This window comes from Garra rufa, chromosome 19 (assembly GCF_049309525.1).
Source record: "Garra rufa chromosome 19, GarRuf1.0, whole genome shotgun sequence".
NCBI classification, from domain to species: Eukaryota; Metazoa; Chordata; class Actinopteri; order Cypriniformes; family Cyprinidae; genus Garra; species Garra rufa.
In genome coordinates this window covers 15,566,467-15,592,261 of record NC_133379.1, presented here as the reverse complement: position 1 = coordinate 15,592,261, position 25,795 = coordinate 15,566,467, and the positions used below count along the sequence as shown (strand labels likewise).

The following is a 25,795-nucleotide window of genomic DNA, read 5'->3' as shown; positions in this document are numbered from 1 at the left end:
GTAGCAGCGTGTTATGTGACAGTGATTTAATCGTGGTGTGAATTCCTCACAGAGGTTAAGACCTGGCAAATCTAAATTTTTAATCACACTGCTTATTAAAGATTAAGGGCCAGCAGATCACGCTAGCTCATTTTTTTTAAGTGTGTTGAAGGGAATTCCCACAGAGACTAACTGGAGAGATCATGGCCAAGTTCCTGTCTGTGTCACACTGGAGTTACTAGTCTGTGTCTCAGACTGTCTTGCTGAGCTTCTGTCGTGTTTAGGCCTGCAGTACAACAAAATGTTGCTTATCCGAGACCCAGGCCCTAGTTAAGATGGGCCATGGACTGCTAGTTAACCGCAATTAATATTATTTACACAGTTTCCTTACATGCCTGCAGTGCTCAGCTTTACTGAATTCAGTGCCACCCAGCATGCCATAGAGCAACCCATGTGTTTTACGATAGATTGTGCTGTTGCTTATGATCTTTTTAAGTTACTATAGTTTTTAATTTTTATTTAGATTTCATCTGAAATGCAATTTTCCAAATTACCCAGTGTTTAAGTACAGTTTGTTTTAGACGGTATCTATAAAAAAAGATAAACCTGTAATTATAATTATTATGTAAGCCGGTGTTGGAAGATGAATTTCAAACATGCAGTGTGAAGATCAATAATGTACATTAGAAATATTCTCTGGTGCATGACAATATTCTCCATAGCCTAATGAATGCTGAGCTGTTTCTGTTTAGTCCCAGAGGAGCATCAGTAGTGAGAAATTCAGCAGTTTTTCTTAGAGGCTACATGTGGAATAAGCTAATAGTGTTTGATATTTCTGGAAGAAGTTTTTCATGAACCGAATCAGTCAGTAAAGTCAACACAGTTAATTAGGCTTACTGTGCAAGATTGTGCCCTGTGGGGATTGTTGGTCTGATCTGAAAAAAGCCATTACTGTACATGTAAAGATAGGGATTTATGTGAAATATTGATTTTTGCTGTCAGCCAATCACAACATGATACTTGAATATAAAGTGTTTTTTTATGTTGAAATACTTTCTCTTATGGGTTTCACTGTAAGTTAACTGTAGGATGAACACTCCCCGAATCCAAACCACACAGAATTTTCCTAATCGACCTGACACAGAAAATTTGCATTAGATTGGGGGATAAAATCTGAAGAGATTTTAAAATAATTATCAGCATCATGCTCTTGCTGATTTAGCAAATGGTTGCAGAGACAAATAGGACATCACAGAATCACACACTACCAGAATATCAAGTCATTCTGAAAACAACAAACTCTGGGAGATGCATGACAAATGAAAATATTTTCTAAAAATCAGTTCAGAAATTTTTAAACATGTTTGATCTCTGCCCATCATACTTTGATTTTTAATCTGAAATCTGTCAGCTCACACTAAAGGCACGTTCACATTAAGAATGATAATGATAACTGTATAACTATAAAGATTCAAAAATCATTTCAAATTTAAGAGAATGGCGTAGAATTTAAGAGAGTTCATATCACAACGATAACGATACAGGGCAACGATATTGTTGGAATCACTTTCAGAACGTTTATTTATTTATTTTTTACAGCTGATAAGTGATAAAACTGTGCATGCTAAGGACATCTACTGGTTGAAGCTGTGTAAATGCAGCAAAAACAGACAGTTGCCGTTCACTGGTGTGGACGCAAATATAGTTATTGTTGTGTTTATACTAGTTACCGTTATTGCTCTTGGTGTAAACGGGCCTTAAGACTACCCAAAATCTGCAGACAGGCTCTGACTTTGGCAACTAGCATCAGTCCTCCAGACTGCAATTTAGGGCAAAAAATCTGGTCCATTGTTGTGTAGTATGTTCTAGTCTTAAAAGGATATTGTATTGTAGGATATCATTTTGTGTCTAAACACCTCAATGTATCGTAACAAGCCGAAGGGTTTAATTTGGTTTTGTCTGTGTATGTTTTTTTTTTTTTTTTTACTGTCAAAGATTTGGTGACCATTGACTGCCATTATATGACTGACAGACTGCAACAGTTTGAATTAAAAATCTTTGTTTGTGTTCTACTGAAGAAACAAAGTCACCTACATCTTGGATGCCCTGGGGGTATGCAGATAAACATCAAATTTTCATTTTTGAGTGAACTTTCCGTTTAAGGCATGATTTTTGCCCCAATTTTTCTGTATGTAGAAGTTGGCACTAATTGACGAAAGTCAGAACCAGTCTGGAGATTTGAGTAAACAGATTTTATAGGAAATCGCATAGTGTATGGTGGTCACAGACTATGATTCCATCTGGAGGATATTGAACATGTTTGATATTTTGATCCGATTTTAAAACACGCATTGTTTTCATTTGTCACGTGTCTCCTGCGCATGCACATGTTTCTGCATGAGTTTGCTGTGATCAAAAATCGACATATTTAAAACATATTTGATATCCCCCAACTGGATGGAATCTAGTCTGAAGCTAAAAAATCTAATTCTGTCCATCAGATTCTGACAACCACATACTATGTGATTTTCTATATAATCTGTCAACTCCAATCTGCAGACTTGCTTTGCCTTTCGGCAACTAGCCTCAACTCCTCCAGACTGTAAATCGGGGGGAAATCATTGCAAAAGTGTAATTCATTTCAGCCTTAAGTGATGCCAAGTATTTTAAGGTCTGGGGACTTATAAATGTTGTGTATATTGTTGATATTTTGATATATTTATTCTAAAACATAAGAATACTGGATGATTTTTAGCAATAAAGAATAAAGGCATTTATAGTCTGTATCTAATGTCTTGTACCTTTGATGGTGTTAAACAGGGTGTCACGTGGATGGGAGCATGGAAATTATATGCAGATAAGGTTATGCATAGTAAAACTAGGCATTGTAAGTTCCATATACGGTGATTTTGGGGAGAAGATGGGTTGGAGTTACACGTACAAAAATTTTTCCCTGACTGGGAGTACATATGGTTTTATAAATCAGAAAACATTCGTGCACACCCAAAATCTAGCTTTTGTGCGTACGTAAACTTTTAGGATGAAAACTATGGAGAGTTTTATAAATGAGACCCTTGTTCAGTTTTTAAAAGTTGTGTAGTGTATTCCAGCCTTTAAAGGGAATTAACACTGAATGGTTTTTGTTTAAAAATGTGTGCGGGAGAACAGTAGAATGAAAAAAGTGAAAGGTTAGAGAGATGCTTTTTTTAATAAACTTGAGCGCTGTGTTTTTTAGAATGCTGACAACAATAAAAAAAATGCTTTGGAATTCAAAAACATGTTATGATAGAACAACCCCCAGCACTGTCTTCAGAAAATATACAAATGTAGTGTTCTGTCTGAGCACCTTTCTTTGAGGAGACAGATAGAAAACCCAGCATGTCATGGTGTTGAGCGTTTGGTAGTCTCTCTCCACGGCCTGTCTTGTGACTCAAGCTTCTCTTCTTAATCACATGTCTAAGGAACACGTTTTGAAGGGCGAAATATGTTGTTTACTCACAGATGCTTTGACTAATGCAGTCACCACAGGAGTGATAAAGAACTGTGAAAAGGCCAGTGATTTGAAATGGACCGCACAATGGACTTTATAAAGTATATTTGTTTTAAGCAGCAACATATTAGGTTTCAGCACAAGATGTGATCGCCAATCTGTACCTATTCCACAGTTCCACCCAAAAAATAGGTCTCGACCAACATCACAGGCTTATAAGGGTGGCATAATGTTGACACCAAGTAAAGTTTTAAACGTTACAACTGACACAAGGCAAAACTGTAATCAACAAGGCTCCTTGCACTGGTAATATATGATACAACACAGAACCAAGCAGCTCCAGCCACTTCATTGCTGAATTAGGCACTGCGTTTTCTGTTGCATCAAAAGCAGCTTGTCATAACTCTTGACTTATAACCTTATATACAGATATACATGTCACAAGTGTTATGTAGGAACGTAGTTATGTCATTGCTTTAGCTCTCAAGTCAGTGGAAATTCCACTTGAATGGAAAAGGGGTACCCACTATTGGTCTTTCATTCATTCAGCTGATCAGCTCTAATGATTTGTGAATATGCCCAGAGTTTGACTGTTAGTCAAACCATTGCTTTAGTTACTTCCAAGCCTGAATAAGTCTGACGAGGTGATAAGAATGTAGCAGAGCAGGTCAATATGAAAGCTGGGAGCTCATCAGCTGTCGTACTGACACTGACATTAATGTATTTACAGCCTGTAAACAAAGGTTAGGTCACAGGTCATTGTGTAGAATCAGTATCTGAAGATAAAACCGTTTCTATTGCCTCTTGGTTTGTTCCTGTTTTGGAACCACAAATACCCATCTAGTTCATTTTATATTGGCAACTCTGTGCTCCACCTACAAGTTTGTAAAAGGAAATTAAAGAACTGGGTAGGTAACCGAAAGGTTGTAAGTTCAAAGCCTGAAATGCTACATATAATAATAATGTACATAATCCAGCACCAGTAAAAGTATCTAAATGACATTCCAACAAAGTAGATGTCAGTATCCAACATTTTTTGCAACTTCAGATTCATTAGTTGTTACAGGTTAATAACTAGGTCCAGTAAATGGTAAAACTGTTCCTACTAGTGTGCTTATACATACTGGTTAAACCCATATGTTTATAATTATGACAATATAAATGATACAGATCAATAAATAATATGGGAAATACTAGTCTGAAAAATAAAGCAGCATGATGAGCTGATCACATTATTATAGCTATATCAAAATTAATATAGCTAAAAAAATAGCTGGATGCAGATGACAGTGGAAGCCTTGCACATTCAAGTTACAAAGGGCACCTCTGAATCTTTAAAAAAATAAATAAATAACGTACCCAACCAAAATTAGCTTACCAGTGTGTAGGGCTGGGCAATATATCGAACGATATTGTGAGGCGCGTTTAGTCAATGAAGCCGGTGCTTTGATTAGTAGTAAATCTCCATCACGTGCGTTCCGCTCAGGTTCCGCTGGATGCGATATTAAGCTCGATATGGCGTAGCTTGTCAGAGATTTACGTCTCTGTGTATCAATTGCCGCTCCAGCGGAACCTGAGCGGAACGCACATGATGGAGATTTACTACTAATCAAAGCACCGGCTTCATTGACTAAACGCGCCTCACAATATCGTTCGATATATTGCACAGCCCTACCAGTGTGTGATTGTTTTGGTTTCTGTAAAGACGGAGTGCTAGCCAAATATTGTGATATTTTGTATTAATGTTAAGCCCACTATAATAGTGTAGTGAAATTATGATATAGTGATAGCCCTATTACAAATGTTAAAATATTTGTTTGTTTGTTCCCCCTCAGGTCTCTATGCGTACACTGCCTCCCTCTGGCAGATGAGTAACCAGCGGGGCCTTACGCGTCGCAGTCGCACGGCCAGATAGTCCCCTGCGAGCGCGGCGCGTCCTCCGGCTCGCAGCATGCCCGCCACCAGCCGGGCAGGGAGCCTGAAGGACCCCGAGATAGCAGAGCTGTTCTTCAAAGAGGACCCCGAGAAGCTCTTCACAGACCTCCGTGAGATTGGTCATGGCAGCTTCGGCGCAGTGTATTTTGTATGTATCAAATGTTGCAGTGTATAGAATAGAATTCATAATTTAGATGCATGCAACAGAGCATGATGAGAGGTTTGGGAGACTAAATTGTGAAATCTGATGTGAATCTCGCTTAGGCACGGGATGCACGGACCGCAGAGGTGGTGGCCATCAAGAAGATGTCCTACAGTGGGAAACAGTCTAATGAGGTCAGTTTTCCTACATTCCACAGTCATTACATATAGTCATGCAACAGTTTGGTTGTGGATTCAGCTTTTCCTTCTGAGGGTGGGCAGAGTGATTGCATTATATTACACTTGTCCCATGGATTCGACTTTGTTTCACATTCACAAACAACTGTGGCTTGGCTCTTAAAGGGATAGTTCACCCAAAAATGAAAATTTGATGTTTATCTACTTACCCCCAGGGCATCCAAGATGTAGGTGACTTTGTTTCTTCGGTAGAACACAAATGAAGATTTTTAACTCAAACCGTTGCAGTCTGTCAGTCATATAATGGCAGTCAATGGGACCCACACGGCTTTGAGAGTCAAAAAACATACACAGACAAAACCAAATTAAACCCTGTGGCTCGTGACAATACATCACAAACAATCGGCCTGTGCAAGAAACTGAACAGTATTTATATAGTTTTTTACCTCTGATCCACCGCAATGTCCAACTGTCCTGAGCGCATTCACAACAGCCAGCACATGTTGAAGAGCAAACAACCATAACTTCAGTCGATCAGGCTAAAAAGTTGGGAGTCTGTGAAAATTCAATACTCCTGGATGAGTTTGCGCAAGCAAACATAGTCTTTTAGTATTTAATTGGTTGCAACAATCAGGATAAGCACAAATAATTATCATTTTGAGTAGCTGTCGTACACACAGTCTCTCTGTGTAAACAATGAGTGATGTATACGCGTGACAGATCGCTTCCGTGAATGCGTCTACTATGCCAGAGCACGTTGACGTGTCACCCGCCAGCTTTTTGTAAATGCACTCAGGACAGTTGGACATTGCAGTGAATCAGAGGTAAAAAATTATATAAATACTGTTCAGTTTCTTGCACAGGCCGATTGTTTCGTGTTTTAAGACTCGTCACAAGCCTCAGGCAGGGTTTAATTTGGTTTTGCCTGTGTATGTTTTTTGACTCTTAAAGCCATGTGTCCCATTGACTGCTATTATATGGCTGACAGACTGCAACGGTTTGAGTTTAAAATCTTTGTGTTCCATTAAAAAGTCACCTTCATCTGGGATGCCCTGGGATTAAGCAGATAAACATCAAATTTTCGTTTTTGGGCTAACTATCTCTTTAAATTGTGATTAGCACAGTAAAATTAAGCAAGTTAAGTCAGTTGCTGAAGTCACATTAACTCTAGTAACACCACAGATTGAAGCGAAGCACCACGGCCATTCATACTTTAGCTGGTGGCAGCGTTTCCTTTGTAATTTCAGATTAGCAGTAATCGGATTACATGTAAGATCTACAAAGAACCCTTCAGAAGCTTTTTAGGACTGACTTTCCTTTTCAGGACCTGTACTAGTAAGTCAGTATGTCCAGTCTGCTCACGTCAGTAGTGGATGCAGTGATCTGGTGGAAAACTGGAATTCATTGTAGTCTTTCTGGCTGATTTGAAAGGAAACGGTTTGATTTAATGCTCTGCTGTCTTCACTTAGAAATGGCAGGATATCATTAAGGAAGTCAAGTTCCTCCAGAGAATACAACACCCAAACAGCATAGAGTATAAAGGATGCTACCTGCGGGAACACACGGCATGGGTAAGATTTCTTTCTTTTCTAAATTCTTTATTCTCACTTTAACTCTTTGGCATAACAATTTAATGAGTATACAGTGCCTTGCGAAAGTATTCATACCGCTTTTTTTTTTTTTTTTTCGTTTTATCTTGCTGCTAAATGTTAAACTGCTTCAATTACTTTTTTCCCCCAAATCTATTTACACTGCATTCACTATAATGGCAAAACAAACAACAGGTTTTTAACATCTTTGCAAATTTATTAAAAATAAAACAGCTGAAAATGCATATTAGAGAAAAAAAAAAAAACAAGAAAAAATTGATTCTGCTGCATTAAAGGTTCACAGAAGCTTGTAGTCTCTGTTACCCTTAATGGAAGAAGTTTGAAACAACCAGGACTCTTTCTAAAACTAGCCTCCTGGCCAAACTGAGCAATTAATGGAGAAGGGTTTTGGTTAGAGTGGTGACCAAGAATCTAATGGTCTCTCTAGTTGATGTATGATCATATGCGGAGATAGGAGAAACCTACAGAAGGACAAACATCACTACAATACTCCACCCATATGGGCTCTATGGCAAACACACTTGGCATTTGGAACACCTAAAGGACACTCAGATTGTGAAAAACAAGATTCTTTGGTCTGATGAAACTCAATTCTAAGCATCATTTTTGAAGGAAACCATCACCTGCAGAGTACCATCCCAAAAGTAAAGAGTGCTGGTAGCAGCCTCATGCTGTGGGGCTGTTTTTCAGTGGCAGGGACTCAGGGACTCGTCAGAGTAGAAGGAAAGCTCAACACAGCAAAATATAGAGATAGCTTTAATGGAAACCCAGTCCAGAGCATACAGAACTTCAAACTGGACAGAAGGTTTATCTTCCAACAGGACAATGACCCTAAGCACACGGCAAGAGTGGCTTATAGACAACTCTGTATACATCCTTGAGTGGCCCAGCCAGAGCCTGGGCTTGAACCCAATCAAATACTTCTGGAGAAAACTAAAAATATGTGTCTGCCCTGTCCAACCTGACAGAGCTTGAGAGGTGAAGAGGTAAGGAGAAAAATGACAGATAATTGCCAAATGCTGATATGCAAAGCTTGTTGCATCTTTCGCAAAAAGACTTGAGGCTGTAAAGGTGCTTCAGCTAAGTACTGAGTTTAGGGTACAAATACTTATGCAATCTACTTCAGTTTTTTTATTTTTAATAAAGGTACAACGCTGTGACAATTCTGTTTTTGTTTTTTCATTATGATGTATAGAGTACAGTCGTGGCCAAACGTTTTGAGAATGACACAAATATTAGTTTTCACAAAGTTTGCTGCTAAACTGCTTTTAGATCTTTGTTTCAGTTGTTTCTGTGATGTACTGAAATATAATTACAAGCACTTCATACGTTTCAAAGGCTTTTATCGACAATTACATGACATTTATGCAAAGAGTCAGTATTTGCAGTGTTGGCCCTTCTTGTTCAGGACCTCTGCAATTCGACTGGGCATGCTCTCAATCAACTTCTGGGCCAAATCCTGACTGATAGCAACCCATTCTTTCATAATCACTTCTTAGTGGGTTTTTGTTTGTCCACCCGCCTCTTGAGGATTGACCACAAGTTCTCAATGGGATTAAGATCTGGGGAGTTCCCAGGCCATGGACCCAAAATTTCAACGTTTTGGTCCCCGAGCCACTTAGTTATCACTTTTGCCTTATGGCACGGTGCTCCATCGTGCTGGAAAATGCATTGTTCTTCACCAAACTGTTGTTGGATTGTTGGAAGAAGTTGCTGTTGGAGGGTGTTTTGGTACCATTCTTTATTCATGGGCAAAATTGTGAGTGAGCCCACTCCATTGGATGAGAAGCAACCCCACACATGAATGGTCTCAGGATGCTTTACTGTTGGGATGACACAGGACTGATGGTAGCGCTCACCTTTTCTTCTCCGGACAAGCCTTTCTTGACACCAGGCCATCTTCCAAAAGTCTTCGCCTCACTGTGCGTGCAGATGCGCTCACACCTGCCTGCTGCCATTCCTGAGCAAGCTCTGCACTGTTGGCACTCCGATCCCGCAGCTGAATCCTCTTTAGGAGATGATCCTGGCGCTTGCTGGACATTCTTGGACGCCCTGAAGCCTTCTTAACAAGAATTGAACCTCTTTCCTTGAAGTTCTTGATGATCCTATATATTGTTGATTTAGGTGCAATCTTAGTAGCCACAATATCCTTGCCTGTGAAGCCATTTTTATGCAACGCAATGATGGCTGCACGCGTTTCTTTGCAGGTCACCATGGTTAACAATGAAAGAACAATGATTTCAAGCATCACCCTCCTTTTAACATGTCAAGTCTGCCATTCTAACCCAATCAGCCTGACATAATGATCTCCAGCCTTGTGCTCGTCAACATTCTCACCTGAGTTAACAAGACGATTACTGAAATGATCTCAGCAGGTCCTTTAATGACAGCAATGAAATGCAGTGGAAAGTTTTTTTTGGGGATTAAGTTCATTTTCATGGCAAAGAAAGGACTATGCAATTCATCTGATCACTCTTCATAACATTCTGGAGTATATGCAAATTGCTGTTATAAAAACTTAAGCAGCAACTTTTCCAATTTCCAATATTCATGTAATTCTCAAAACTTTTGGCCACGACTGTAGATTGATGTGGGGAAAAAAGTAATTTAAAGCAATTTACCGTAAGGCAGCAACATAAGAAAACGTGAAAAAATTTAAGAGATATGAATACTTTCGCAAGGCACTGTATAAACACAATATCCATTTAATCTTTATTATTCATTGTTTGTTTTCTCTTCAGCTTGTCATGGAGTACTGTTTGGGCTCTGCCTCTGACCTCCTTGAAGGTAAGATTCTAAACATTTGGTTTCATTTAGAAGCATTAGTAGTATTTCATCCAAATATGGGTTTTTATTCATTTTCAAACTTTAGTTATGATCAAAGTAAAGCTTTAATAGTTGGATTATTTTTAAACAGAACGTGGCGCTAGCAACACCAAGGTATGGGTTGATTCCCAGGGAATGCGTGAACTGACAAAACAAATACAAGCAAATGTTCCTTAAATGCAATGTGCGTCACTTTGGATGCAAGTGTCTGTCAAATGCATTAATGTGACTGCAAATGATTGTCTGTTTGATGAACATTCACCTTTACCGTTTTTGCTTAGTGCACAAGAAGCCCCTTCAGGAAATTGAAATTGCAGCAATTACCCATGGTGCTTTGCAGGGCCTTGCATACCTTCATTCCCATAACATGATTCACAGGTTTGTGGGTTTTACTTTTTGTTGATGATCTTACGGAGTTCTTTAAAGGGGTCATCGGATGCCCATTTTCCACAAGTTATTATGATTCTTTAGGGTCTTAATGAGAAGTCTATAACATACTTTGTTTAAAATTTCTCAATGGTAGTGTAAAAAATACTCTCTTTACCTTGTCAAAATCAGCCCTTTTTAGAGCGAGCTATTCTGTTGCATGTTCCTTTAAATGCTAATGAGCTCTGCTCGCCCCTCTCTGTAGTGGGATGACGAGCTGTAATGTTTACTTTAGCCGCATTTAGCCATGTTTAACCGCATTTAGCTGCAAAACTTGCTAACCAACACATTATTAAGTAAGGCCATTTGCAAAGATGCATAAAAAGCCCTTATACTCACTTCTGCTGTGGGTGAAGCTGCATTACGAATGATTCGCACGAACATAAACGCATATGTAGATCGGGATCGGCGCTTTCCTTTCAAAAACAAAAGTAACGTTAATCCTCTGCAGGGCTCGCAAAATCGCTGGCCCAACGTCCCGGGGCTATTGTGTTTTCCAGTCGGGCTACCAAAATGTGTCACTGGGCTGCCCGATGGGCTATCGTAAAGTAGACGGCTCCTGCAGGTCCTTAAAAACTCCTCAATTGAGCTGTATCAAATTTAAGGCCATAAAAAGTTTTAAATGTGTTAAATAGTATAAGAAAAGTCTTAATTATAATTTAGGAGGTCTTACATTTGGGGACGGATAGACGAGAATTGCGATAGGGCTGGATTAAACTTCAAAAGGCAATGATGTCATTGAATAAATACGCACGCTGCACGTTTCAAAGTCAAAACGCCACACGGATGTCTTTATATGAATGTATCTGAAGGGAAACGACTGTCCTCAGAAACGTGTTGTTGGCATTTTCATGTCATGCCTGATAAAACAGCGTTAATTGTGCTTTGTGGACAGTCATTACTAGGGAAACCGTACTATTTCAGCGCTCCTAAAGCGCCCCCTCGTGACAGAATCAATTTTTATTTTCACATTTTTTCAGCCGTTTATGGTCAAATGATTGCAATTATCGGCCTATGTTTTATGCAGAAAACACAGAGTTGTAAATGTTAATGTGCCTTCTAAAAATCTAAACAATTAAGACAGTAATATATGTTTTAAATAAATATAATAAATGATAAACTCGATTTATCCCTTTTAATGGTATAAAGGCTGAAATTCCATTGTATAAGATATTTTGTTTTTGTCTGTATCTGAATTATAAATCATATTCTACCGTACATTGTCCAATCCTACTCATACTGTTCATTTTACTTGTGCAGCTCTTAAAAAGGGTCATAAATTGCCTTAAATTTATATTTAAAAATTCTGTAGATACACCAAATAGTGAAATAAAATTCATTCCTTGATATTTGTTTCTATTTGTGTATTGAACGCATTTTTGATTTTGATTGATTTACCCCCAGTTTCACAGACAAGGCTTAAGCCTAGTCCTAGATTAAATGTAAATCTGAGCTGTTTCAACTGAAAGAAACTTGGACTGACTGATCTTAAAATATATCAGTGCTTTTGTTTTGTCTCCAGATGCACACCAGTATAGTTTCTTTTCTAAGGCACGGTTATAAAAATTACTTAAATGTCCTAATTGAACTATGGCCTAATCCTGGTTTAGGCTAAGCCCCATCTACAAAACCGGGCCTTAGACTCCTATCTGATTTTCTATATTTAAAAAAAAAATCGGAGTCAGACTGTTTCTGCTCGGTGAGGACGGATCTAAGGTAAGGCCTCTGTCTGTGTGTCGTCACACCGACCAGATGCTCAGAATGACCTGATTTTAAGAAGAGGATATTACTTTTAAAGATTAAAAAATACCACTGGGTGGATTTTATCAGTTTAGGGTGGTTATGCACACAAACTGCCAACACGCATTAATGTTCAAACAACATGTAAAAGTGAGTTTTGCATCCGATGACCCGAACCGAATGATTTTAATGACACTGGTTCTGCTAACTGTTTTTGAATGTCTTTTATTTAGTTGCGGCACCGTGTACTGTCAAAGGAAGTTGTTTTAGCTTTAGTTGTAGGGTTGCATTGAATTAAATGCAGGGGACAACAAACATACATGCCACTGTATTCCAATTCACCAACATAAGACTCTTATGAAAAGACTCATACTTGCATACTTACACAAATATTCAACAGTTCTTTAGATGACACTGCCTGTGGAATTGAGGGAAACTACCTCTAATTTTGACTTTTGTGTATATTATTTTCTTCACTCAGGGATATCAAAGCTGGGAACATCCTGCTGACCGAGCCTGGACAAGTCAAACTGGCAGATTTTGGTTCTGCCTCCATTGCCTCTCCAGCCAACTCTTTTGTGGGGACACCATATTGGTGAGCATAGTGGTTATCTTTGAGTAATAATTATTACATTCACACAGCCTGGTTACTAACACAGCCATCTCCTCTCAGGATGGCCCCTGAAGTGATTTTAGCTATGGACGAGGGACAATATGACGGAAAGGTTGACATCTGGTCTCTTGGGATCACCTGCATAGAACTAGGTGACAAAGAAGTGCTGCTCATTGTAAATTGAATTTTGTTTCTTTCATGTTGTAAAAGTCAGTCTTACTTTTGCTTCTTCCTTTTGCTGTAGCGGAAAGGAAACCTCCTCTGTTTAACATGAATGCGATGAGTGCCTTATACCACATAGCGCAGAATGAGAGCCCTACGCTGCAATCAAGTGAATGGTGAGTTAACTAATATGTAACCCTGGACCACAAAACCAGTCATAAGGTAAAATTTTACAAAACTGAGATTTATACATCATATGAAAGCTCAACAAATAAGCTTTCTATTGATGCATAGTTTGTTAGGATAGGACAATATTTGACCGAGATACATCTATTTGAAAATCAGGAATCTGAGGGTGCAAAAAAATCAAATTACTGAGAAAATCACCTTTAAAGTCGTCCAAATTAGGTTCTTAACAATGCATTTTACAAATCAAAAATTACATTTTGATATATTTACAGTAGGAATTTTACAAAAAATCTTCATGGAACATGATCTTTACTTAATTTCCTAATGATTTTTGGCATAAAAGAAAAATCAAAAATTTTGACCCATGCAATGAATTTTTGGCTATTGCTACAAATATACCCCAGCGACTTAAGACTGGTTTTGTGGTCCAGGGTCACATATATACACAAAAATAGCAGTTTGCATTAGGGCTAGATAGTAAATCATATATAGACCAATTATAGGTTTGGTAACATTCTGGATGCACGTGCATCAGGTTTGTAGAAAAAATGGGAGAGATGGCCTTTACAGCTAGAGAATTACACGGATACGGTACAAAATAGTTAGATTATATAAAGATTATAGATTATATTAATTAGATGTAATTTTCATAATGTTCTCTGCTTATTACAAGAGCTTGTCACCCAGTGATAAGCACTGTTATTCAACGAAAGGTGTATTTTCTTTAAACTTTGAAGTGTTGCTTGAAAGATATTTTTATTTAAAGGTTGTATCAGCGATTTCTAGCCTGAAACATAAAGTGTCAAATTCAGCTGACCTTTCATCACGATCCGCTCGCTGCCTGCCCCATAAATTGTCTGTGAAAAAACCGCATCTCTCTGGTCAGCCTAGGGTCCGAGATATGCCAAAAAAACAATCGGCACTACCAACCTTTCCATACATAAACAAACAGTGTTCCAACCAATCAGCGTCAGGGGTTTGGTGTTGTGGACTTTCGCTCCGCCTCCCTCACATCCCAGCACCAGTAGGAAAGTCCACAACACCAAACCCCTGACGCTGATTGGTTGGAACACTGTTTGATTATCTGTGGAATAGTTGATAGCGCCGATTGTTTTTTTTTGGCATATCTCGGACCCTAGGCTGACCAGAGAGACGCGGTTTTTTCACAGACAATTTATGGGGCAGGCAGCGAGCGGATCGTGATGAAAGGTCAGCTGAAATTGACACTTTATGTTTTAGGCTAGAAATCGCTGATACAACCTTTAAAGAACATTTTAATTTATTGCTTTAATTTATCTTTAAAAAGCCTTAGAAATTCTTCAATTAACCTTCGATTAAACCATTAAATCATTTGTCATTTTAGAGCAAATGCATGATGTATATTAATTATGAAAAATGTTGAGTGATTTCTGCAATAATGGGCAGTCATTATTCGATTTACATGCTGTGCCATTTTCTTTCCTCAGGACGGATTATTTTAGAAATTTTGTTGACTCTTGCCTTCAGAAAATCCCTCAAGACAGACCACACTCTGAGGATCTGTTGCAGGTGTTTACTTTGCACTGAATTATCAACACATTCAAATAATTGTTAGTCGTCATTAATAATAATCCACCTAAATATTCTGCTTTATTTTCTGCACTCTTTACTAAAACCATAGCATGCCTTTGTCCTGCGAGAGAGGCCAGAATCTGTTCTGATAGACTTAATTTTGCGGACAAAAGATGCGGTCCGAGAGCTGGATAACCTGCAGTACCGCAAAATGAAGAAGATCCTCTTTCAGGAGGCGCACAATGGGCCGACCACTGAGACCCAGGAGGGAGATGAGGTCAGATCGCAAGCCTTAACTAGTTCCAGTATTTTAATATTGAATGGCTCATATATAAAGTGGAGTCCAAAATCAATGCGTTCCAAATGTTCAAGTCAGATTTAAAACTGGACATTTTTGGGAAATTTTTATATTCTTGCTTGCTTTTGAAGTACAGGATACTCTTTGGGTCGTTCTCAAATCTTGGTGGATAACATGACTATCAGGTTTTACACGAATTTGTGAAGGTCATGAGAACTGATGTTTTGTGTGTGTGTATTTAGGAGCCAGAGCACGGTGCTGGTCGTACGGGCACAGTGAGCAGTGTGGGCAGTAATCAGTCCATTCCCAGCATGTCCATCAGCGCAAGTTCTCAAAGCAGTTCAGTGAACAGCATTCCCGATGCTGCTGATGACAAGAGTGACCTGGACCTGGAGAAAGACCACACTGTTATGTCTAATAGTTCGGTCATACACCTGAAGCCTGTACGTTCACGCACCTCTTGATAAAATGTCTCGGAAACCTTCTTGTCTTCTTCTATAACCCAAATCAAAGATCCTTTACATGACTTTAAGTGACTGTGAACATTTAACTTCATAATACCTAATATATGTTTCCTGCTTTTGTGTCCATCAGGAAGAACAGGAAGTTTACCCTGAGGATCCTGAAACGCGCCCTCATCCCTCAGAAGCCCAGGCGGCACCCGCACAGCCCCCACAACGCAAACACCATCGCAACCGCGAGCACTTTGCCACCATCCGCACAGCCTCTCTGGTGAGCCACTCGCAGAGTATCTGTAGTGAAATGCTTCACAAATTTGCATACATGTCAAAATTACATTACTCGTTTTATAATCAATGAACCATGACAATGGTTGCTTTCAGTTTAGACACTGAGGAAATCACTCCCAGTCTCAGGTTCTTATACTCTTCAAAATTCACAAGACGTCTCTTAATTATTTTTATTTCCTTTTCACTTTCCTTCCATTTCGTTGTGTTCTTCCTCCTTTCAGGTGACACGACAGATGCAGGAACATGAGCAGGACTCTGAGCTAAGGGAGCAGATGTCCGGTTACAAGCGCATGAGACGGCAGCACCAGAAGCACCTCATGGCACTGGAGAACAAACTGAAAGCGGAGATGGATGAACACAGGCTGAGACTGGACAAAGAGCTGGAGGCCCAGCGGAACAGCTTTGCCGCTGAGATGGAGAAACTTGTGAAGAAAAACCAAGCATCCATAGAGAAAGATGTAAGTGTGCGGAAGACATGTCACATGATCTGTTTAGTTCTCAAGCATAATCTTTTGTTGGGTGGCACAAAGATGTGGAAAATAATGTGGAAGTTTACCTGAAAAATGCTCTTGAATTGGGAATTCCCCTCTTCCTCTAATGCCATGGCCAATAGCCCTCAATTCCAGTGAAGACAAATCGCATCATAAAACGACGTTATAGAGAATTATGTGCTTTCTACTTTGTGGGAACAAATGGGGGAGATTTTATTTTTGCTTCATCATAACAAAGGCACTGTGCATTTTTTGTTATTTTTCATGAATGTTATTTCTTAAAGGCCAAGTCATTTGCCAATGATGAGAAGAAATTCCAACAGCACATTCAAGCACAGCAAAAGAAAGAGCTTAGTAGCTTCCTGGAGTCACAGAAACGAGAGTACAAACTGAGAAAGGAACAACTGAAAGAGGTAAACACATGGATTTGCCAATAGTGTTTTCCATCTTGGCATAATTACATCTAAACCGACTTCTGAGATCTGTGAGATTGTTTTTCCTTTAACAGTGTAATGAATTAAGAAAAAATGAAAAGGCTGGAAATCGTCATAGGCAATACAGCTAAAAAGTGATGCATATCTATTGTTTAGCCATCTGACTGTTACACAGTCATACACATAGACAATATACACCCCAGAAGATGAAAGAGAACATTGTTACTAAGTTGATTTAAAAATGAAGAATTTAAATAAAGAAATAAAATGCATTAAAAATGTAGTTTAGTAAAAAAAAATCATCTTGTTAAAACTTCTCATCTTGTTTTTTTTTCTCTTTATATATTAAAAAGAATGTTTATTCATTTAAAGCCCCCCTGCAGACACAAATTTAATTCATTTTTGATTATTAAAATTACATATTTAAACATTTTTTTCCCCATGAAAATTATTTCTTCGTTATTCAAATTCTGAATAGATTATAGCCTAAAAGCGTGCAATGTGTGCCCCCGTTGTGAACACTAAAAACTGTCACTGCTCTTAGTTTATTGCAATCTCACAAAGTTTGTTTATAATCATTGAAACTCTCTACAATGCACAGTGACTTCTCGTGAGTTAGTGTGATTCACTGCCAAATATTTAAAGAATATTTGAAAAATATTAGGAATTTAAACACATTTACACAGCAAGATGAAAAGAGCTGTCAATGAAAGAGGACAGCTTACATAAAACATCTTGCCATGTCAGTACAAGTGAAAGTTGTTAAATCTATATAAATGTATAGATGTACAAAAACTCAATCTAAGCTTATATGAAGTCCTGTTTAAAGTGTTATCTATTGATTCTTGAGCTTATTCATAATGGCATATAATCTGTATATATTTATATTAATTATTATTAAACTAAAATGGCTTGTGTAATGGATTAAAGGGTATAATAATCATATACATTTTATAGAATAATTATAATAAATAATCATCTTTAAAATATGTTTTACTGTATAGTGCCCTTTAATTTGGAGCAAGAAAAACTGGGGTAGTGACTTTGTGTCACAGATGTGTCACTTTGCCCAAAGCTGATTGATCAAATTTTGGTTTGAGATCTCTAAACCAGAATATAACCTGGAGCAGGTTAGCCATGGTGCATAATTTAATATGGCAATGAAGACCTCTGAAAGTCAAATCATGATGCGTAAAATCCAGAGTTGGCGCAACCTAAACTGAAACTTACCTGGCTAGCCAGCTAAATGGATTCATGTATATGCCCCAGATATGTAAAGTCCCGTCTCACAAGTTGATGGGATTGATTACATGTTTGTGACGGTACGAAACGGGGACCATTTAAAACCACAATTTTTGAGTCCATCTTTGGGACACTGCATTTTTAAGGAGAAAATCGTCAGCAACGGTGTTGACTGATGAATTTGCACATGGTTTATCTTTAAATATGTTATAAAACACCAGGGAGACACTTGATTTTCCCCACAGGGGGTCATAATTTTTTTTTATATATAACAAATATTTAAATAGAATATGTAGTTAAATTTTGCCTTTTTATGCTAAAACAAATATTTTAAAGCAAGAAAAATGTCTATTTCCTTTTAAAACCCATTGATGTTTCCCATGTTGAGTTTAGGAGCTAAATGAGAACCAGTCCACCCCTAAGAAAGAGAAGCAGGAGTGGCTTTCAAAGCAGAAGGAGAACTTTCAGCACTACCAGGCAGAGGAGGAAGCCAACCTGCTCCGTCGTCAGCGGCAGTACCTGGAGCTGGAATGTCGGCGCTTTAAAAGGCGAATCCTCACTGCAAAACACAATGTAGAGCAAGACCTTGTACGGGAGGTAATGTCACTTTTCCTCAAAGACTTAACTAGTTTTTTAAAATTAAATAAATGAAAACAAACATTTTTTCTAGTTCTTATATTTTTATTTCCAAAGAAAACAAATATTATGTCAGCGGTTTTCTTGATGCAGGAGCTAAATAAGCGGCAGACACAGAAAGATCTGGAACATGCCATGCTGCTCCGCCATCATGAGTCAATGCAGGAGCTAGAGGTGAGGCAGCTGGGCACCATCCAGAAGATGCGCACGGAGTTGATCCGCTTGCAGCATCAGACTGAACTCACCAACCAGCTAGAGTACAACAAACGCAGAGAGCGTGAGCTACGCCGCAAACATGTCATGGAGGTTCGGCAACAGCCCAAGAGCCTCAAGGTGTGTAGCCTATGCTTGTTTCTGTAGCATACACTAGCCAGTACATACTAGTGGTGTAAAATCAGTAAATCTTTTTTCCTCTTTAGTCTAAAGAGCTGCAGATCAAGAAACAGTTCCAGGACACATGTAAAATCCAGACACGGCAGTATAAGGCCCTGCGCAACCACCTCCTGGAGACCACACCCAAGTCTGACCACAAGGCTGTGTTGAAGAGACTAAAGGAGGAGCAGACCCGGAAATTAGCTATCCTTGCAGAGCAGTATGACCATTCCATCAATGACATGCTCTCCACACAAGCTGTGAGTGACCTGCCATGTTAGGTGTAGGCATATGTATACCATTCACAAAGTTCTGCAGGAGTTACTTCACAGTATTCATTTGTGGGCTAAGCAATGCAGGAGGCATTACCTAGATCCGTTCTCCTAATTTAAATGTCAGTAATGTGCCAATTACCTTTTGTCTTTTACACACCAGTTCTAAATGTAACTATGCCTTCCATATTGCTCCTCAGCTGCGATTGGACGAGGCACAGGAGGCTGAATGTCAGGTGCTAAAGATGCAGCTACAGCAGGAGCTGGAGTTGCTAAATGCTTATCAGAGCAAGATCAAGATGCAGACAGATGCACAGCACGATCGTGAGAGGAAAGAGCTGGAGCAGAGGGTTTCGCTGAGAAGGGCTCTTCTTGAGCAGAAGGTATGTTAACTAATACAAACCCAAGCAGCACATTACTAGAAAACACGGGGGGAGTCATGTTGTTTTAAAGAGTTTTTGACATTCCAGAATAAAAATTAAAACTCAATTAAAACTGTCAAGAAAGTTCTGTCATTTGTGCACCATTTAAAGGTGATAGTTCACCCAAAAATGAAAAAAGCCATCCTAGATATATATATATTTTTTTTCTTTCAGACGAATACAATTATTATACAGTTATATTAAAAAATGTCCTGGTGTTCCAGTCTTTAAAATGGCAGTGAATGGGTTTTAGGATAAAGTTGGTTAGATGAAGTCCAATAAAAGTGCATAAATCCATTATAAAAAGTACTCCACTTGGCTTTGGGGGGTAAACTTTACTTTAAAATGTAACACGCATACAACAGTTAGCAGAAGCTAGAGATTACAGTTTACAAAGTTTTAAATATGTATAGTTTTCTTACAAAAATGCATTGATTTGCTTCAGAAGGCCTTTGTTAACCCCCCTGGAGCCATGTGGAAGTGTTGTTATGATGGACTTATGCACTTTTATTGGACTACTTCCCTCTAACTTTATTTTAAACCCCATTCACTGCCATTATAAAGCTTGGAAGAGCCAGGACCTTTTTTTAATATAACTGATTATCTTTGTCTGAAAGAAGAAAGCCATATACACCTCGGATGGACTGAGGGTGAGTAAATCATAGGGACATTTTATTTTTGGGGTAAACTCTTTCTTTAACTCTTGTTGTCAAACAATTCCTTTTCAGTGGAATATGAAAGTTTACATTTTTGAAGCATCTACAAGTTGTTGTTTTTTAAACTAAGGATGTTTAGCCTAATTAAACATCCAAAATTCAAAAAAGACACATCACATTCCCTTAATACATGCACAGGAACAAGTGTTTTGCCATTTTGTTGACCTTCCAATACTGAATTTGAATTCAGTATTTAAAAATGTGTAGATTCTTCAAAAATGAACAAGTTTGACAAGTATTTTGACTAAAGGCTTGAATATACTACACAACCTTTCAAATCTGAAGACTACGCATCATACATTTGCCGACTCTGTAGAGAGGAAAATCTGGACATCATATGCTAAAGAAGTGATCACTCACTACCAGACTTTCAAGTACTTCTGAACACAATCTCACACAGAACCATCTGCCTTGTTTCTAGGAAACAAATGAAAATAATGTTGTGAAATGAGCACAAAATATTGATCTCCTCCAACTAGATGGAATCATTGTCTGAAGATCTGTGCCCAACATACACTACACAATTTTCTGAGAAATCAGTAAACTCTGACTGCCCAATATCTGCAGACTAGTGTTGTGGAAGAAGTCTTTTCTTTGCAAAAATCAATCAACTTTATTGCAGCAGTTAACAAAGCAGAGATGCAGCTTTCACTTTCAGACAGTTCACTGAGCAATTATTTCATCTTTAAACTCTTGCTACAATTATTTTGTTATCCTGTTGTTTTCTTTCTAAGGGTTAAGCACATACTACCAACAATGTTACATTGTATCAATGGCTGTGTGTTTAGCTTGCGCCATGAACAAGATGGCACATATCAAACAGTGGGAGTCAAAGAGAGCCAAAGAAGCCTAAAGCTTCTTGGTTTTATTTATATAGACCAATTCGGTGTTCGCAAATAGTGGTGACGATTTGTTTGTGGACAGAGCTTATCTGGTGGCAGAAAATGACAGTTTTCAAGTAGCAGTCTATTGAAGCCATGAAATAAAAATAATTTAAAAAATGAAATTGTTTATATTTTAAAATTCCAACTTTATTCTAGCAATTTTAAAAAGAAAAATCAACTCGTCATTCTCTCTTTTTAACCCACACTTCTGTTTTTTCCCCCCTCAGAATTGACAAACTTGCTATTATTTAAATAAATCAAGTCCAAACTATGAGATATAAACCTGCATTTGCAGAGAAAAAAAACATCAGAATCGTGAGATAAAATGGGTAAATGTTATAGGTTTAAATAGTATTTCGTGCTGTGACTGTAATCCAATATGTCCCCTATGAACTGCATACGTCAATATTATGTAGACAAATAGTTTAAATAAAATTTATGCTTTAAAAGTAGGGTGATCATAGTAGGTTTCATCCATAGACTGTTCGTCTAAATGTCTATGTCTGTGTTTAGCTTCAGATGGCGTTTTTGACAACAGTATTCTATTAAAATGATTTGCATTCTGATTCTGACATCCAAAGGCACAACAAAACATTATTTCTCTCATTCCATGAATTTTACCCATTTCCCTCCGCTTGTTACCAGTGTTTTTCTGCCATGACAATACATGCACAGCTGCTGGTGATGCAATTTTGACGTCTGCTCCAAATTGGTTTATAGTTCCTAGGATATTCTTCAATCTTGTATATCTAATAAAAATATAGCATACTAGCTTTGACTTTCATCAACTATTGTTGACTCTTCCATGCGGCAGTTCTTGCCAAAAGTCGGGGGAAAAGTTGTGTGGTGTATTCTAGCCTTAAAAAAACTACAGTAGTGGAGAAAAGGTAATGTCTTCAATGTGAATGTTATCTGATTCGGCTTTGGTTTTTGGTTAGATTGAAGAAGAGATGGTTACCCTGCAAAATGAGCGCTCGGAACGAATCCGCAGTCTTTTAGAGAAGCAGGCCCGGGAGACCGAGGCGTTTGACTCTGAAAGCATGCGTCTGGGCTTCAGCAACATGGTGCTCTCCAGCCTGGCCTCATCCGACGGCCACAGCCACAGCTTTCCGGGGGCTCAGAGTAACTGGGGCTCCCAGCATGGTGCAGGCTCTCAGGGGTCACACTGGAGCGGGCACCATAGCGGCAGCCAGCACGGCCACCACCACCACCACCACCACCACCACCATCACCACCCAAGCCACAGTGACTCTATCCAGCAGCCTTGGGGTCACGGCCTACCTTCAGGGGGGACGCCTCCCTGGGTGCACCACGGGTCTGGGGGCAGTCAGCGCTCGAGCGGTGGAAGTGGTGGGCTACGGAACAGTCCCCAGGCGGTACGGCGGGCCACCTCGGGGGGCCGCAGTGAGCAGGGGATGAGCAGGAGTGCCAGCATCGCCTCTCAGATTTCCAATGGCTCGCACTTGTCCTACACGTAAGACCACCCGCTGTTCTCCCACAACACCCATCTTGACCCAAAATGCCATAGGGGAAGGGACAAAAGGGGCACCGTGGTCTTTTTTTTTTTTTTTTTACTTTTACACCCATTCCTTTATTTCTAATCCTCTGAATACATCTTTTATACACATGGTAAGCACAAAATGCATCCATTGTAGTTCAGGTTTTAAGAATGTTAGCCATAAAGGCACTTAAAACATTCTGGCCAGTTGTATCAAACTTCAGCTAGAATCTAGAATGACCCAAGTCATTTTTGCAATGATGTGAAAGAGTTTTGATTTCAGAGAAAATGCAATGTGCATTTTAGAGTGTTAAACTTATTTGAAAATTTTAGTGAGGGTGAGAACGAATATATGAATGCTGTGCATTACCTCTCACAGGTGAGATTGTAAGTCTTTATGCAGTGGGTTTTATCATGGTCTTATTAGCAGATGGTGCCGGTTATATAGAGTGGGAGATAAATGCATATTGTTTCATAAGAAAACAATTGCAGAAATATATATACTAATAGATGGTGTAAAAGTTAGATAGCAGAATGTGAAAGAATCAAGATTTTGTCTAGCTTAGTCTTTAAACAACAAGCACTAATTTTAATGTGTTACTAAACAGTATGCTCTTTTTGTGCCAGAACAAATTTTAACTATGAAAAGATACTGTGAAATTCCTAGAATTATTTTTTTGATTATTGAATTATCGTGATCTTATTTTTTTTAGTGTTGCCATTGCCTTCCACAGGTCCAAATAACCAAAAACTGTGTGGAGGCCAGGATGCTATTTTGCTTTTAAAACTTTAAAAACAGCCTAAAATTCTGATAGCAAGTATATGAACAGATGTGTTCTATTGCTATAGGCCAAAAGGAAATAGATGGTTATAAGGTAGGTGAGCGATATATGACTATATTAATGTGGAGGTACTTCAGAGGTCTCGAAAGGTAGGGGTGTCTTGAACTGAATATGACACTAATAAACTTAAAAAGTTTTGCTGTGTGAATGTATGTGATTGTTAAAGCATGTTGGCACGGTAAAACTTTGCTCCTGAATAACAGTATGGCAAAAGCCGTTGAAGTATATTAATGTTCGTTTTAGTCTTTTGATTTAGTGATGCCAAAGTTAACAATCACAACTATGCAAAAGGATAATAGCCTGTCACATTCAAGTCTTCTTTCACTAAGCTTCACATCGCAGTAAAGCACTTTACCATCCTTTTCTACTCTTAGTTGATCACTACAATCACATACAAGCAGATCTCCTGGTCCTCGGGTGCCCCCTCCTTCCCTTTCTCAGGCTGGGTTCGACAAGAGCGTGTTGTGTGGATTTTAGGGGTGGGGAGGTCTGGGTTGGGTAAGCTTGAGACCGCTGAATGTTTTTGCTGGGCGGGTGGGTGCCGCTGCTGTCGTCCCTGCAATGCCTTCGTTTCTTCCAAGCCCACCCCAGAGCTCCAGCGACTGCCGCCCTCCCTCCAACTAAACACTTATCACAGCATGTAGAAAAAAGTGATTAAAAATGCATTGAAAAACGTCAGATACCATATAAAACATTACGGTGGAAGGGTATACAGCCAGGAGACAGCTTTAAGTGAGATGTATAGAAAAACATTTGTGTATATTGTATATTTAGAAATTAAAAAAAATGGAAATCAATATAAAGACCCAAGTTAAAACTAGACTAAAATTTAATTGCTTGAATGTGAAGATAAAAGAAAAAAACAACTTGGTTTCTAATACTGATTATTTAAAAAGAGAAAAAATTATATATATACACAAAGCATATTCTCAGAGTTGTCAAGCAAAGCCAAAAAAAAAAAAATATTTTATTTCCCCTGCAAATACACTCATATAGAGGATATCACTTTGCCTCTCTTTGCTTCTTGCTCTCCTTGCTTTCAAAGGTATGAATTACCATATTCACTAGTGCCAGTACTCATGTTCTGTTATCTGTGAACCAGCAGTGAACTTCATCTTTTCGAAGATAAATGGCATGGGTTTTCTTTTGTTTTGTTCAAAAAATAGAAATGTCTTCGTAATTGCCATTACGCCTGTTTCAGAATGGCTTCAAAACATTCTTCCAGGAAAAGAATTTACAGTTTGCAATATCAGTGCTATCTATAATGACTACCAACTATGAACACTATCTTGGCACATTTCTGGTATATGCATGGAATTCCAGATTTCAAAAAGTTGCCTATCTCAGTCTGACTAACTAAAACCAACTGAGCCAATGCAGAGCCAATCCTAAAGATTTGGGCCAAATGTAACAAATTAACATGAGATTATTGACCTGGGTAAATGACAAAACATGCCAATCATTTAATCACATTCAGTACAATGGAATCACTGGACCAGAGGAACAGCCATAGGCTCAAATTGTGAGTTAACCCTTGCAAGCAGGGTCATGCAGTATTTTCCAATGGAGAAAGGTGTGCCCTGTTATAAGAAAGCAGCATCCTTGTTTTAATGACCCTTTTGACAAGTGTGAAAACAACAGGATGAATAATAATCAAGGAAGGTGGTTCATCTCTGTACAGTAACCAGTATTTCAACCTTTTTGTTTTGATGGTCGTTGTCTCGTTTTCCTGCTTCAACATTACCATAGCAATCCATATATAACCTGTATTAAAATGTATAGATTGTGAAAAACTGAATGTTGGAGAGATTACAAAAATTGTTATGGCTATTCATAACAAAAACACTTACAAGTGAATTAAAATATACAAAAATTATGAAAACTTAAGGGGACAAATGTAATGTTTTGTTTGTAATTACTCCTTTTGTTGGCAGAGGGCTACTGGACAAAGAAATCAACTGTAATAAAGTAATTTTAGTATATTTTGGTTTTGTCATTTGTATGTATTAATATATTTGTCTGCTTTTAAAATCTAAGTGTAATCTTTCCTGAATATCCTTTTCATTAAGAATTTTTCAT

At 38.5% G+C, this 25,795-nt stretch overlaps 1 protein-coding gene across 1 annotated transcript in view; it reads left to right on the top strand.

The window, feature by feature from the left end:
• Window positions 1-25,698, top strand: part of taok1b (TAO kinase 1b) — a 36,297-nt gene extending 10,599 nt beyond the window's left edge. The window contains exons 2-20 of the mRNA XM_073823863.1: window positions 5,305-5,552; window positions 5,669-5,740; window positions 7,213-7,314; window positions 10,095-10,140; window positions 10,461-10,557; window positions 12,827-12,940; window positions 13,019-13,110; window positions 13,203-13,296; window positions 14,776-14,857; window positions 14,970-15,137; window positions 15,401-15,601; window positions 15,753-15,890; window positions 16,129-16,365; window positions 16,683-16,811; window positions 18,468-18,671; window positions 18,804-19,043; window positions 19,130-19,342; window positions 19,555-19,737; window positions 22,315-25,698. Coding sequence (XP_073679964.1) covers window positions 5,421-5,552; window positions 5,669-5,740; window positions 7,213-7,314; window positions 10,095-10,140; window positions 10,461-10,557; window positions 12,827-12,940; window positions 13,019-13,110; window positions 13,203-13,296; window positions 14,776-14,857; window positions 14,970-15,137; window positions 15,401-15,601; window positions 15,753-15,890; window positions 16,129-16,365; window positions 16,683-16,811; window positions 18,468-18,671; window positions 18,804-19,043; window positions 19,130-19,342; window positions 19,555-19,737; window positions 22,315-22,854 — 3,084 coding nt within the window. The 5' untranslated portion in view covers window positions 5,305-5,420 and the 3' untranslated portion in view covers window positions 22,855-25,698. The remainder of the gene's footprint in view (window positions 1-5,304; window positions 5,553-5,668; window positions 5,741-7,212; window positions 7,315-10,094; window positions 10,141-10,460; window positions 10,558-12,826; window positions 12,941-13,018; window positions 13,111-13,202; window positions 13,297-14,775; window positions 14,858-14,969; window positions 15,138-15,400; window positions 15,602-15,752; window positions 15,891-16,128; window positions 16,366-16,682; window positions 16,812-18,467; window positions 18,672-18,803; window positions 19,044-19,129; window positions 19,343-19,554; window positions 19,738-22,314) is intronic.
• The last annotated feature ends 97 nt before the right edge of the window (window positions 25,699-25,795 follow it).